Here is a 12368-nt window from a genome sequence, read left to right as displayed (position 1 = left end):
GGATTCCAGGGTTGCAGTTAAGGGACAGTGAACCTGCCTTCCCTGTCTCCTCTCTCCTGCTTTGGGGACTGGGGGTGGGAGGTGACATCTTGAGGAAAATCTGTTCTTCCAAGTTGGAAGGAGGGGCATGCGGATGGCTATGGTCCAAGGCTCCCTCTGGTGACCATAAGGGGCAAGTCCTGAGTTTTATTTAACAGGTTTTAACAGTAAAACACAAGCTGGAATCAAGATTGCTGGGAGAAATATCAATAACCTCAGATATGCAGATGACACCACCCTTATGGCAGAAAGTGAAGAGGAACTAAAAAGCCTCTTGATGAAAGTAAAAGAGGAGAGTGAAAAAGTTGGCTTAAAGCTCAACATTCAGAAAACAAAGATCATGGCATCCGGTCCCATCACTTCATGGGAAATAGATGGAGAAACAGTGGAAACAGTGTGAGACTTTATTTTGGGGGGCTCCAAAATCACTGCAGATGGTGACTGCAGCCATGAAATTAAAAGACGCTTACTCCTTGGTAGAAAAGTTATGACCAACCTAGATAGCATATTCAAAAGCAGAGATTACTTTGCCAACTAAGGTCCATCTAGTCAAGGCTATGGTTTTTCCAGTGGTCAGGTATGGATGTGAGAGTTGGACTGTGAAGAAGGCTGAGCACCAAAGAATTGATGCTTTTGAACTGTGGTGTTGGAGAAGACTCTTGAGAGTCCCTTGGACTGCAAGGAGATCCAACCAGTCCATTCTGAAGGAGATCAACCCTGGGATTTCTTTGGAAGGAATGATGCTAAAGCTGAAACTCCAGTACTTTGGCCACCTCATGTGAAGAGTTGACTGATTGGAAAAGACTCTGATGCTGGGAGGGATTGGGGACAGGAGAAGAAGGGGACGACCGAGGACGAGATGGCTGGTTGGCATCACTGACTCGATGGACGTGAATCTGAGTGAACTCTGGGAGTTGGTGATGGACAGGGAGGCCTGGCGTGCTGCGATTCATGGGGTCACAAAGAGTCGGACACAACTGAGGGACTGAACTGAACTGAAGTGAACAGTATATCAGAGAAGGCAATGGCACCCCACTCCAGTACTCTTGCCTGGAAAATCCCATGGATGGAGGAGCCTGTTGGGCTGCAGTCCATGGGGTCGCGAAGAGTCGGACACGACCGAGTGACTTCACTTTCCCTTTTCACTTTCATGCATTGGAGAAGGAAATGGCAACCCACTCCAGTATTCTTGCCCGGAGAATCCCAGGGACCGGGGAGCCTGTCAGGCTGCCATCTGTGGGGTCGCACAGAGTTGGACACAACTGAAGCGACTTAGCAGCATCAACAGTATTATAAAAATGATGCCTTGTCAGTTTAAAATAAACAAACTGGATGCTAAAACATTGTGAGCATCTCCTACACCTTCTACACAGCCCCACCCTTCTTCCATCAGTCCACTTGGAACCCTTCTAGAGATCATACTTATGTATATATGTATCTATGTGTACACATATATATATATGTAACTGGCCAAGGCCAGTAGGAACCCAAGTTTGGCTGCTTGCTGCTCAAAAAGTCAATACTCAAGAGATGAGTGTTGGTGAAAAAAGTTGCTTTATTCAGGCACTTTTTCATGGTGCCTGGCACAAAGTAAGCCCTTGATTAATATTACCTAGGATGGACTATGTCTGAGACCATCTCCTAGTTGTGGGTTAGAGGAAAAAGGTTTTAAAGGGGAGTTTCAGGAGTGCACAATCAAGGGGCTACATGCAGAACAGCACAGTCAGTTCTAGTAATTATCTCCAGACTGATTGTGCAGCGGTGTGGTCAGCATCATCTTGATGGTTTTATGTGTAATCAATCAGTAACTCGACTCCAAGGTTGGGCTCTTTCCATCTCCTTTAAGGCCAGCCCCTGGAATTCTCAAGTGAGCAAGATGAATTCTCTTCTACTTACACATGGAAGGATTTCTGTACACAAGAAGGGCTCACAGGGTCCTGCTTGGTTTCACTCTTTTGTTTTTTTTTTGCTGCTCTTCAATCCTGAGGGGAACAGGGGCAGGACAAGAAAGGGAATAAAGTTTTGGATCGAGAGACTAATCATAAACTTGTCAAGGGAACTCATTTTAGGGGTACTTGGTAGGAGTTGAGAGCTGGGCACGGGATGGCAGTGGTGGACCCAACACTGACAAGGCCTCAGCCTCACGGGCTTTACATTCAAGTTTTGGCAGCCCGAGGCCCTCTCCTCTAAATACCCCTGACAAATTGGTGGTAATATGGTGCAGTGTGGAGAGAACTGTCTAGAGTCAGATGTACTTATAACTGTGTGCTCTTGATCTTAGCCTGTTGTGCCTCAGTTTCCATCTCTGTAAAATGGATAATAATAATAGTGTCCTTAGGATTGTGTGAGAGTTCAATGAGATAATGTAGTTTTTTGCATAGTGCCTGGCCACAAAGTAAGCACTTAATACTAGCTATTATTATTGAGAATACACATGGTGTTTCATGAATACAGGGGCCATATCATCTTGTTCCCAGTACCTATCACATAATAGGGGCCCAGCAAGTACTTATTCAGTTGATGAATAGATGATACTTGGTTTACATTTGGAAACAGAACCATCTGGGTTTTTTATGTTAACCCAAACAGAATACCTACTATGCGCTGGGAGCCACAAGAGACACCGAGAAAGGGTCTTGCCCTTGGTGAGTGCTTTACATAGGAAATGCTCACCAGAAGAGATGCCAGATACAAATTTTTTTGAACGAATGAAGGCGTGAGTGAGTGAATGACTGCGAAACAAGCTCCTGGGCAGAGTCCCTTACCCCGCGCAGACATCTGCACACAAGGCTTTCTGCAGAATGGGCACTAGAGGGCACTAAGCATGGCGAGTCTCAGATTCAGAGTTACTCCTGGGTCCTTAGGAGAACTCCGCGCGGTGGCGTCACATCCGCTCTCCATGTCACGCATCCGGGGGCGGGGCAGAGGAGCCAAACATAAACTCCCCGGAGTTTCCCCAGGCCGTGGGCTGCGCGGTAGCTCCACGTCTTGGTGGATTCTTGCAGTGAATAAGAGTCCGGGAGGCGTCGGACTAGTCCGACGGAGAGCGGGTAGGCGGAAGCCCACAGCGGGGCGACTGTTTTCCGGGAGTGGGCTCAGTTGGCCGCACTGGTGACGTATGGACGTGCGCGCCAGGGGAGCGTGCGTAAGGCGGAGGGACGGCGGGCAGCGAGGAGCGGCCTGGGGTATCTCCCGCTCCGGCCGCGGACGCCACGGGCTAAAGCGAGGCGGGGCCGCGGACCATCCCGGGCTTCGCTGCAACGCGGTCTCAGACGCACGGGACAGCTGAGAGGACTGAGATCCCGTGTGCAGAGCGCATGCGCCTGGGCTCTGGCGGGAGCGAAATCAGAGGCGGCAGTCAGAAAAAGTAAAAACCGACTTCACCTGCCCAACAGTAGGGAATCGAGAGCTTTTTTTTTCTTTAATCATTGATTTCGTCTCAAAATCATATATTGAATGCGACTTATTGCTTTACGTTTTTGGGAAACAACAGAACACGACAGAAAACCCCGTTTCTTTTGGAGCGTATGTTCTAGTAGGGCTGGGGAGGGAAATTGAAATATAGAACAAATGAACTTGACAGCTAATGTTGGAGGGTGGTGAATGCCTTGAGAAAAAAGTAGAGCAGGGGCACGGGGCGGTGACATAAGAGAAAAATGCCACTGGAACTGATCGGGGGCTGAAATTGAGCAAAGTCATGAAAGAGACAAGGGAGTGAGCCACGTGGCTATCTGGAGGAAGATTATTTCTAGCATGTGGAAAAGCTAGGAAAGACGTCCAGAGACCGGAGGGAAAAAGCTGGAGCTGGGGAGGCCGCGTGGTGGAAGGAACTGAGCAGGGGAGAGTGGTAAGACACGAGGTCAAGGCGTTGGAAGTAGCGGGTATCGATCAGGTTGGACCTTCAGGGCTGTAAAGACTTTGGCCTTACTCTCAAAGGGGAACCTTTGCAAGCTTCGAGCAGAGGAATGATGTGGCCTGATTAGTTTTTAATAGAGTCACCCAGGCTGCTGTAGAGACGAGACTGGGGGAGGGAAGCAGGGACACTTGTTACTGATAAGTCAGGTTATGAGTATCCCTGGAGCTACCAAAAAGGCTGACTTGAGAGATGGTGATGACAGCCACCGTGGAAGTGCTCGCATTTTCCCGGTGAGCCTGGTGAATGAGCCAGGCTGCAGGGAGAGCTTCCCAGCCGTCGTCTCCTTTACTGTCAGGACAACCTGCAGAGGGCAGTGCTGTCAATGACGCTGGTGGCTCAGGCCTGTCAGAGGCCAGTGAGAAGTGACTGCTCAATAAACACCTGCTCCTTAAGTGTTTTGTAGGTTTTTGTGTTGTTTTTTTTTTTCAAATAAACATAACATAAAATTTACCATTTTAAAATGTACAGTTTGTTGGCGTTAAGTACATTTATATGGTTGTACAGCTAGCACCATTATCCATTTCCAGAATACTGTGTGAGTCTTTGTTGTTGGCATCCTAAGCCCCAGCCCCCATCTCACTCATCTGCCTCAGGCAGCCAACTCTTCTAAAGTACTCAGTAACACTTCCAAAATAGCTGTTGTGTGCTGGGCAATAAGTGGAATGATTGAGAGTCCTGTTCTCCTGGCCCTTTTAGTTAGGGGAGACTCTGGTGGTGGGGAAAGAAGTAGTAGGAACAGTCTGAAATCAGAGATACTCTTGAATATATACGGCTCACACTACTACTAATTGATCAGTTGTGTATTTTAGTGTTGGTTGAATATTCTGTGCCAGACTCAGTTAATATTCATGATTGTTGAATGGATGGTTGGGTGTAGCTGCTTGACCCCGACTTCTTTTCTCTTGCGGCCATCTGGAAGTGGTTGGAACTGGGCCCAGAGATGTGTTTGTAAATGCTGGTTTATAGTTATGTGACTTTGAAAAAGTCCCTTTCCGTGGTTGGGGCTCAGTTTCCTGGTCCCTTTAGTGAGGGGAGCAGATATTAAATAAATAGACAATATTAAAAGACTCCATAACAAGAGAACTTAAAACAGGCTGTCAGAGGAGACCTCCTTGAAGAGATGATATTCCTGAAAGAGGTGAACTTTAAGTTAAAATGTGAAGGCTGAGTAGGAGTGGTCCAGAGAGAGTGAGGTGGGAGTGGAGCCACGGACAGGGATTCTATACAGGGGGACCAGTGTGTTCTGAGTTCTTGAAAGTCCCATATCTGTTGGAAATGGCTTGAGTGTCCATTCCAGACATTCCTCTTCAGACCTTTGCTGTTGAAGCTCAGTCTTTCAGGAGGCTGCCAGATAACCCTGTGCAGGCCTGGCCTCTAGACAGAGTGCAGGCCTGGCCTCCAGACAGAGAACAGGCAGGTCCAGCGCTGAGGGAGTCCAGCAGAGGTGCCACCCCTCATTCTCCTCTTCATGTTCTTTGTTGACTGAGAGTAAAGAAGAAGAGGTCCCAGATTGTATTCCTGGATGCTTTTATCTTTATTATTTGCATTAAGAGGCATCATGCCTGGGTGGTCTTGAGGGGACTCAGCAGCAGTTAGAATCTCTTTGTGCCTTTGGGCAGGTAGTAGCCATCTTTGCCAGCGCTCAATGTTCTCATCTCAAAAATGGGGTTACTAATGGCATTTACCTGCTGGGATCATTTTGAAGATGTGACCTAAAGTATGTGAAGTATTTAGCACAGAGCTGGGTACTTAGTAAGGGAAAATGTTTGCTGGGATTTAAATAAAAATACAGTGGTCTGGCATATGTAAAATATAGAAACTTCCTTTGTGTCTATATGGGTAACATCAGCTTGACCAGAATTAGATGAGTTATTGTACTAGGAGTTCTTTTAAAAAATCAGATAGCTCAAATTCTCTTTAGAAAAAAAAGTGAAAAGTAGCTTACATCTTTGTAATTTTTAGCCTTCGTGACTCAAGGTAGATGTGATCAGCACTGGAAAAAGATGCCAGCCCCAGCTACCACATATGAAAGAATTGTTTACAAAAATCCCTCTGAGTACCACTACATGAAAGTCCGCCTGTAAGTTCTGTCTCTTAAGTTTCTTATTTTTTTTAATTAAAGTTTAGTTGATTTACTTAAGTTTTATTTTGATTACTTTTTTATGAATCTGAGTAGTATGAAATTTAACACAGTACATTAAAAATTTTTTTCTTACAGAGAATTTCAAGATGGTGGTGTTGGACTGAATGCTGCACAATTCAAACAGCTGCTTATTTCAGCCCTGAAGGAGCTGTTTGGTGAGGTATGGAGTCACTTGATAGTTTGAACACCACTAAGATTTTGTAGGGGCTTCCCAGGCGACGCTAGTGGTAAAGAACCCGCCTGCCAATGCAGGAGACGTAAGAGATGCAGGTTTGATCCCTGGGTTGGGAAGATCTCCTGGGGCAGGGCATGGCAACTCGCTCCAGTCTTCTTGCCTGGAGAATCCCATGGACAGAGGAGCCTGGCGGGCTGCAGTCCATAGGGTCGCATAGAATCGGACACGGCTGGAACGATTTAGCGTGAAGATTTTGTAAGACATACTGAAAGGACATTTTTCAAAAAATTATTTTAAAACCACATTTGAAACTGCAGAAGCAGAGTTTTAGAAGTGATGAGTTTTGAGTAGGTTTTTTCTAATATGGCTTTTAGTTGACAAGAAACTTGTGAACCAAATGGTTTAGTGTAGTGCTACTCAAACTGTGGTACGGATTGGCAACCTGCAAACTGATTTTTTTTCTTTTTCTTGCCCACTGTGAGGATTAGTGGCTTGTACCAGAATGTCAGTCAGCACACCATTTTCTTTACTGAGAGTCTTCAGTGAGAAAATCTGACCTGAGCTGAACACTGTGTCCATTGATATTGTCAGTTCCCACTCTGGTGCGGCTCCTTCTCATGGACCAGCACTTGTGAGTAGTACTGTTTTAGCATTCACTTGAAAACAAATAGAGTTTTGAAGAGAAAACAAAGACAGATGATTCTCAGGAAATTATTTCCTGGTACGTATGTTTTATTAGATTAAAATCTGTCACACACTCATCAAAATTAAAAACTTTTACTTTGCAACAGACTTGGTTCAGAGGCTGAAAAAACAAATTACAGACTGGGGGGAATATATTTGCAAACCACATAAGGACTGATATCTGGAATATATAAAGATCTCTTAAAACTCAATAGTAAAAAAAAAACAAACAGTCTGATTAGAAAATTGGCAGAAGTGAGCATTTCCTGGAGGCCTAGTGGTTAGGATTGACACTTTCACTGCAGAGGCCAGGATTCACTCTCTGGGGAACCATCCCACATGCCACGTGGCTTGGTGCAGCCAGAATACAAAAGCCAATCCCCAAAAGTGATATGTTGAGTGATTCCATTTATATAATGCTCTCGAAATACTGTAATTATCATACATAACGATATAGTCTGGAGACAGATGAGCGTTTGCATGGCTTGAGGGCCGAGGACGAGTTGAAAGAGAGCCTTGTAATGGCATAGCTCTTTATCTTGATTACGGTACTGGTTACCTTAAGCAATCTATATGACATTGTTGCATAGAACTACACATATGCACGTGTAAACAAATATGAGTGCATGTATCACTGGCAAAGTTAGAATAAGCTCTGATTTATTAATTTTGGTTTTCTGGTGTTGATGTTATACTATAGTTATGCAAGATGCTGACAGTGTGGGAGGCTGACTGAAGGGTGGATGGAACCTTCCTGTACATTTCTTTGCAATGTAATATGACTTTAGTTTTTCAAAGTAAAAGGTGTGAGGGAAAAAAAATCCATGCACCTTCTATATGTCAAGTGTGAAACCTGATTGCTGGGGATGTAGCTTCTGCCTCACGGGCTGTCAGTGTCGGTTATGTTAGAATGGAGAGTATTATGAGAGGAGTGGTGGGTCCTGTGTGTGAAAGAGCCTAGCAAGCTACTGAACTTAATCTTGGGCATCAGGGAAGGGACAGTTTAAACAAAGACTTGAGAAAGTGAAGAGGTCTTAGCAGCATGGAAAGGTATAGCAAGAATGATCCAGGCAGAAGGAGCTGTAAAAAAGTGGGCCTCGTAGTCCAACACCATTAAATAAAATACAGATTTTTTGGAGGAGAAAAGCAATTAGAGTTCAAGAGTAAGGATGATACTCATCTGCTAACGGCATCATTCTCTACTTAGGTCGATGCTGCCTTACCTCTGGACGTTCTAACCTATGAAGAGAAGACCCTGTCAGCCATCCTGAGGATATCCAGCAGGTATGATTGATGGCGGAACCCTTCTAGTGTAACAGAGCAGAGACTGATGGTAAAAAGCAGCAGAAGTGCTCCCTTCCGAGAATGAGGAGAGTTTTGTCCTTGGGAACTCCAAGCAGCTTTTGGAAGTTTAAATGGGGGAAAATGTGAACACTTACCCACCAGGAACTTGCAGTCCAGAGAGCCAGACTTGGGATTTACTTACCGTTGTAGTGTTTCCCAGTTGATAGTCATGGTTGCAGACTCAGAAGTGGGAATTTTACAAACATGCCTGATTGAGGTTCATTCTGTCCTCTGCCTTGACATGGTATGCTTTTGTTTGTAAAGTTTTCTTATTTAAATCAGGTTTCTGGTAGAAACTACTTTCTGGCCCATCACAGAAACAAGTATGAGATGCTGCAGGGATGAATCTTTACTGATGCTTTCTTGATCTTTCTGTAGTGGTCTTGTCAAATTGTGGAGCTCTCTGACCCTGTTAGGATCCTATAAAGGCAAGAACTGTGCTTTCAGAGTGATTCAGGTAAAAACACCTTCACATACTCCAGTTGAAGCTGAGTGGTAGACCAAATTGCTTTATTAATATGTGTCCCATTTTTGCTTGCATAAATCTAGTGTGGTTAATGCCATCGAGCTGGGAGGGGGAAACCCAGGGCGTCGGTAGTTATGAAGACATGAGACAGAATGCTTAGATTTTAGGTGTATGGGAGAGGTTTGGGGATAAAACTTGGAACACCTGTGGAAAAGTCTTTTACTGCTTAATGCCTCATGCCTAATGTATTGAAATGTTCTCTCTGAGCTTGTCATGCCCATTTATTTATCTCAGGCTAGCTCTCAAGATGCTCTTTAAAATGCTACTGCCTCGATTTGGCTTATCCTATAAAACAGGACATATTTCTACACTGTCCTGAATTTCCAGGCAATTTTTTCCCGATACTGCCTTAAAATTTTTTTCCCTCTCTTACAGGTTTCTCCATTTCTCCTTGCATTATCTGGCAATAGTAGAGAACTAGTATTGAATTGAGTAGTCTTCAATTTGAGAAAATATTCCTCACTCTCAAAAGTACTTTTTGTTGCCAGCACAATGTTTGGAGACCGAAGCAGCCCAAAAGCTCCTGTCGATGGGATTTGAGAGTGCTGAAGATGTTCCCAGTAATGTCCAGCCATCGCCTTTGGTGGGGTAGGCTTCACAGGAGAATCTGCCTGAGCCAAGCAGTGCTGAACAGGCAACCCTTAGAGCACATGCACCTCAGAGTTGGAGACCGAGCTGAACTCAGGAGGGCCTTCACACAGAGGGACGTGGCTACCTTCTCAGAATTAACAGGGGACATCAATCCTTTGCACTTAGATGAAGATTTTGCAAAACACACCAGATTTGGAAAGACAATTGTCCATGGAGTTTTGATCAACGGACTTATATCAGCTCTCCTCGGTACTAAAATGCCAGGGCCAGGCTGTGTGTTTCTTTCCCAGGAAATTAACTTTCCAGCCCCTTTATATGTTGGGGAAGTTGTTTTAGCTTCTGCAGAAGTGAAAAAGCTGAAGCGGTTCATTGCCATTATTGCAGTATCATGTTCCGTACTAGAAAGTAAAAAGACTGTTATGAAAGGGTGGGTTAAAGTTATGGTCCCAGAATCTCCCAAATCCTGAAATATGTCTTCAGAGGTACAAGTTCAGGCATCAGTGTTGTTATTGAAAGCCTCTGGGGAAAACAGGGATGGCTCTTCTTCAGCAAGGACAGGCTCATAAACCTGTACTAGGGGAAGGGAGCAGATAGAGAGATGTTCCAGTGTCCACTTAGGCTTCACTCCAGCTTAAGTATATTTATTATCTATCTAGGTTTTCAACACTGAAAAACATAGGCAATTCCCTGGTGGTCCAGTGGTAGGACTCTAGGCTTTCACTGCCAGGGGCATGGATCCAATCCCTTGTCAGGAAAGTAGGATCCCACAAGCCGTGTGGCACAGCTTGCACATGCGTGCACAAACACACACAAGTGAACAGGGGAGATCAGAGGTGATTCTAAGGTTGCACATTGTTAACCAGGCTCCCATAAGGTGCCATTAAAAAAGAAAAAAAAAACTGAAAAAAGTGTTAGGAAAGTTATCATTTAGCTTAATGTTCTACTTTTAGGATTCCAAACCTAATTAGATTTGCATTCAGATAACACAAACCTACCTATATCTGTGCAGATAAGAATTTACTAAAGTCACTGAGTTTATAAGTAGCAAGCATTTAATTATTAAAGGCAACAATGGAAGATAGGTCATCTTTGAACACCTATCTTTTAACAGTAAATATTTTTAGATCCTGTTCTTCAGCAGTTTCTGAATCAGAGTTTATTATAATTTGTTACTGTTTACACCAACATGGTGATTTATTGATCCTTCCTTCAGTGTCACTTGCCCTTCAGATGGTTTTTCTGTCACTGGGGGAGGGCTTATGTGCATCTTTGGACTCAGTTCTGTAAGCTCTCTTGGTTTCATCTATAAAGCAGTGATAACGACTCCATACAGGAGTGCTGGAGATGACAGATACAAATAGGTAAGCACAAGGCCCAGCCTCTAAACAAGTAAGTAGCAGCTGCTGTTGCCATTCTCATCTGGGAGCAAGGTTACAGGTTTCCTGAGCTTGGAGCTATCTGGCCAAAAATTAAAGAACAGATGAATCTTTCAGGATGTCAGCCAGTCTCCATTGGTTTTCTAAACCTGGAATAGATCTTGAGTGCAGAGTTTCTATTTTAGCAATCCAGGTGATTTTCTGTCTCCCTTGAAAATATTTTGGGGAGTCCCCACCCATTATATAAATAATACATGCTTTTATTAAAATAATTACAAGATAAAAAGATTGAGGGGACACTGGTGGCCAAGTTCTTGAGCATTGAGGGGTGTTAGAGAGGAAACGTGCCTAATTTGTTGTTATTGGTCATCCTGTACACAGCCAGCACTATTAAGACAAGAATCTATGGTAGAACATACAGGTAGTCCATCTGTGCTCTGTGGCTTTAGATGGTGGCTCAGACCACAGCTGGTTGCTTTGATCAGAAAGATAAGATCAAACTAATTGGCTGCATCCACCCACATTTCCTGGAAAAAATTTTCCTGCTGCTGGGTCAGTAACTAGATTTTTGTTGTTGTTGTTTACGTCGACTACTACTACTATTAAGTCGCTTCAGTCGTGTCTGACTCTGTGCAAAGTTACCATTCTTTCAATGATAAGCCAGGTTTCTACAGTAATTCTAATCCTTTAAACAGCTTTATGAAGTTACTGTTCCGTTTTATGGGCTCTATGACTTGCCCAGGGTTGTCAGCTAGTATGCAGTGGAGCTGGGATCCACATGGGCCTGCCTGGCTCCAGAACATTTCTTTTTTCCATTACCCTGTGGGTCTTAAAATGTTCCCGTATTGGAACGCTATCAGTTTCTATAATAGTATCTTATGTTGCATTTGTATTTGGAACTACCATCGTACATAATTTTTTTTCTACTTAGAATATTCTAGATCCTATTCCCTGTTACAGTTTTAATATTTTCCTCGCTGTTACTTGATGGCTTCTACCAAAACCTATTGCCTGTACTTTTTCTAAGTTGATATTCAGTGAGTGTCTTCAGAGCAGAATTACTGAAAGAGTTATTCTAAAGATGAAACTGTGTGCAAGTCAGGCGTAGTGGGGCCTTGCGTATATGAGATCTGATGGATAGCTGATTAATAGTGTGTAACTTAAAGTAGCTTCTCAGTAGGAATGTTTCCTTTTTTTTTTTTAATTATCTATAGATGTCATGGTCTTTGATCTTTATAAACTGAAAAAAGATGGAACAGAGAAGTAGGCAAGGATTTAGGGAAACTCTGTAAATGATGACTTAATATTTTTACGCTGAGCCAAGATTCTCAGACCACTTATGCTTTGTTAAAGCTGACTGTAACACAAACTAGCTGGCTGGCTTTTTCATTTTGAGCTCTCTACAAGTTGCCAGAAAGAGTGACTCTTCTGATGAAAGCACGAGTGACTCTTATATAGGAAATCCTCTTCCAAGTAATTGAGAAGTGGCCTTGACTGTCCAGGGTCACAAAGAGAAGTGAGTACGAAAGTACTGACTGAAAGAGCAGGGCAGATTGTCCTAGTACTTTCCATGT

General features: G+C 43.9%; 2 protein-coding genes across 4 annotated transcripts; both read left to right on the top strand.

The window, feature by feature from the left end:
• Positions 1-3004: 3004 nt before the first annotated feature.
• Positions 3005-9327, top strand: RPP14 (ribonuclease P/MRP subunit p14). Of its 3 annotated transcripts, none has more exons than XM_068982474.1 (6): positions 3005-3089; positions 5918-6035; positions 6174-6258; positions 8165-8241; positions 8680-8758; positions 9203-9327. In XM_068982474.1, the coding sequence occupies exons 2-6, from the start codon at positions 5959-5961 to the stop codon at positions 9257-9259; spliced, it is 375 nt and encodes a 124-aa protein (XP_068838575.1). In that variant the 5' UTR covers positions 3005-3089; positions 5918-5958; the 3' UTR covers positions 9260-9327. The 3 variants fall into 3 exon arrangements, with proteins under 3 accessions (XP_068838575.1, XP_068838574.1, XP_068838576.1); XM_068982473.1 differs by lacking the exon at positions 3005-3089 and adding an exon at positions 3217-3406; XM_068982475.1 differs by lacking the exon at positions 3005-3089 and adding an exon at positions 3394-3433.
• On the top strand, positions 9265-11534 carry HTD2 (hydroxyacyl-thioester dehydratase type 2). Its single transcript, XM_068982472.1, has one exon. The coding sequence runs from the start codon at positions 9379-9381 to the stop codon at positions 9883-9885; it is 507 nt and encodes a 168-aa protein (XP_068838573.1). The 5' UTR covers positions 9265-9378; the 3' UTR covers positions 9886-11534.
• Positions 11535-12368: the final 834 nt, after the last annotated feature.

The sequence above is a fragment of the Capricornis sumatraensis genome, chromosome 10, assembly GCF_032405125.1.
Source record: "Capricornis sumatraensis isolate serow.1 chromosome 10, serow.2, whole genome shotgun sequence".
Lineage (NCBI taxonomy): Eukaryota > Metazoa > Chordata > Mammalia > Artiodactyla > Bovidae > Capricornis > Capricornis sumatraensis.
The sequence above is the reverse complement of the archived record's forward strand: the minus strand, read 5'-3'. Positions and strand labels throughout refer to the sequence as shown.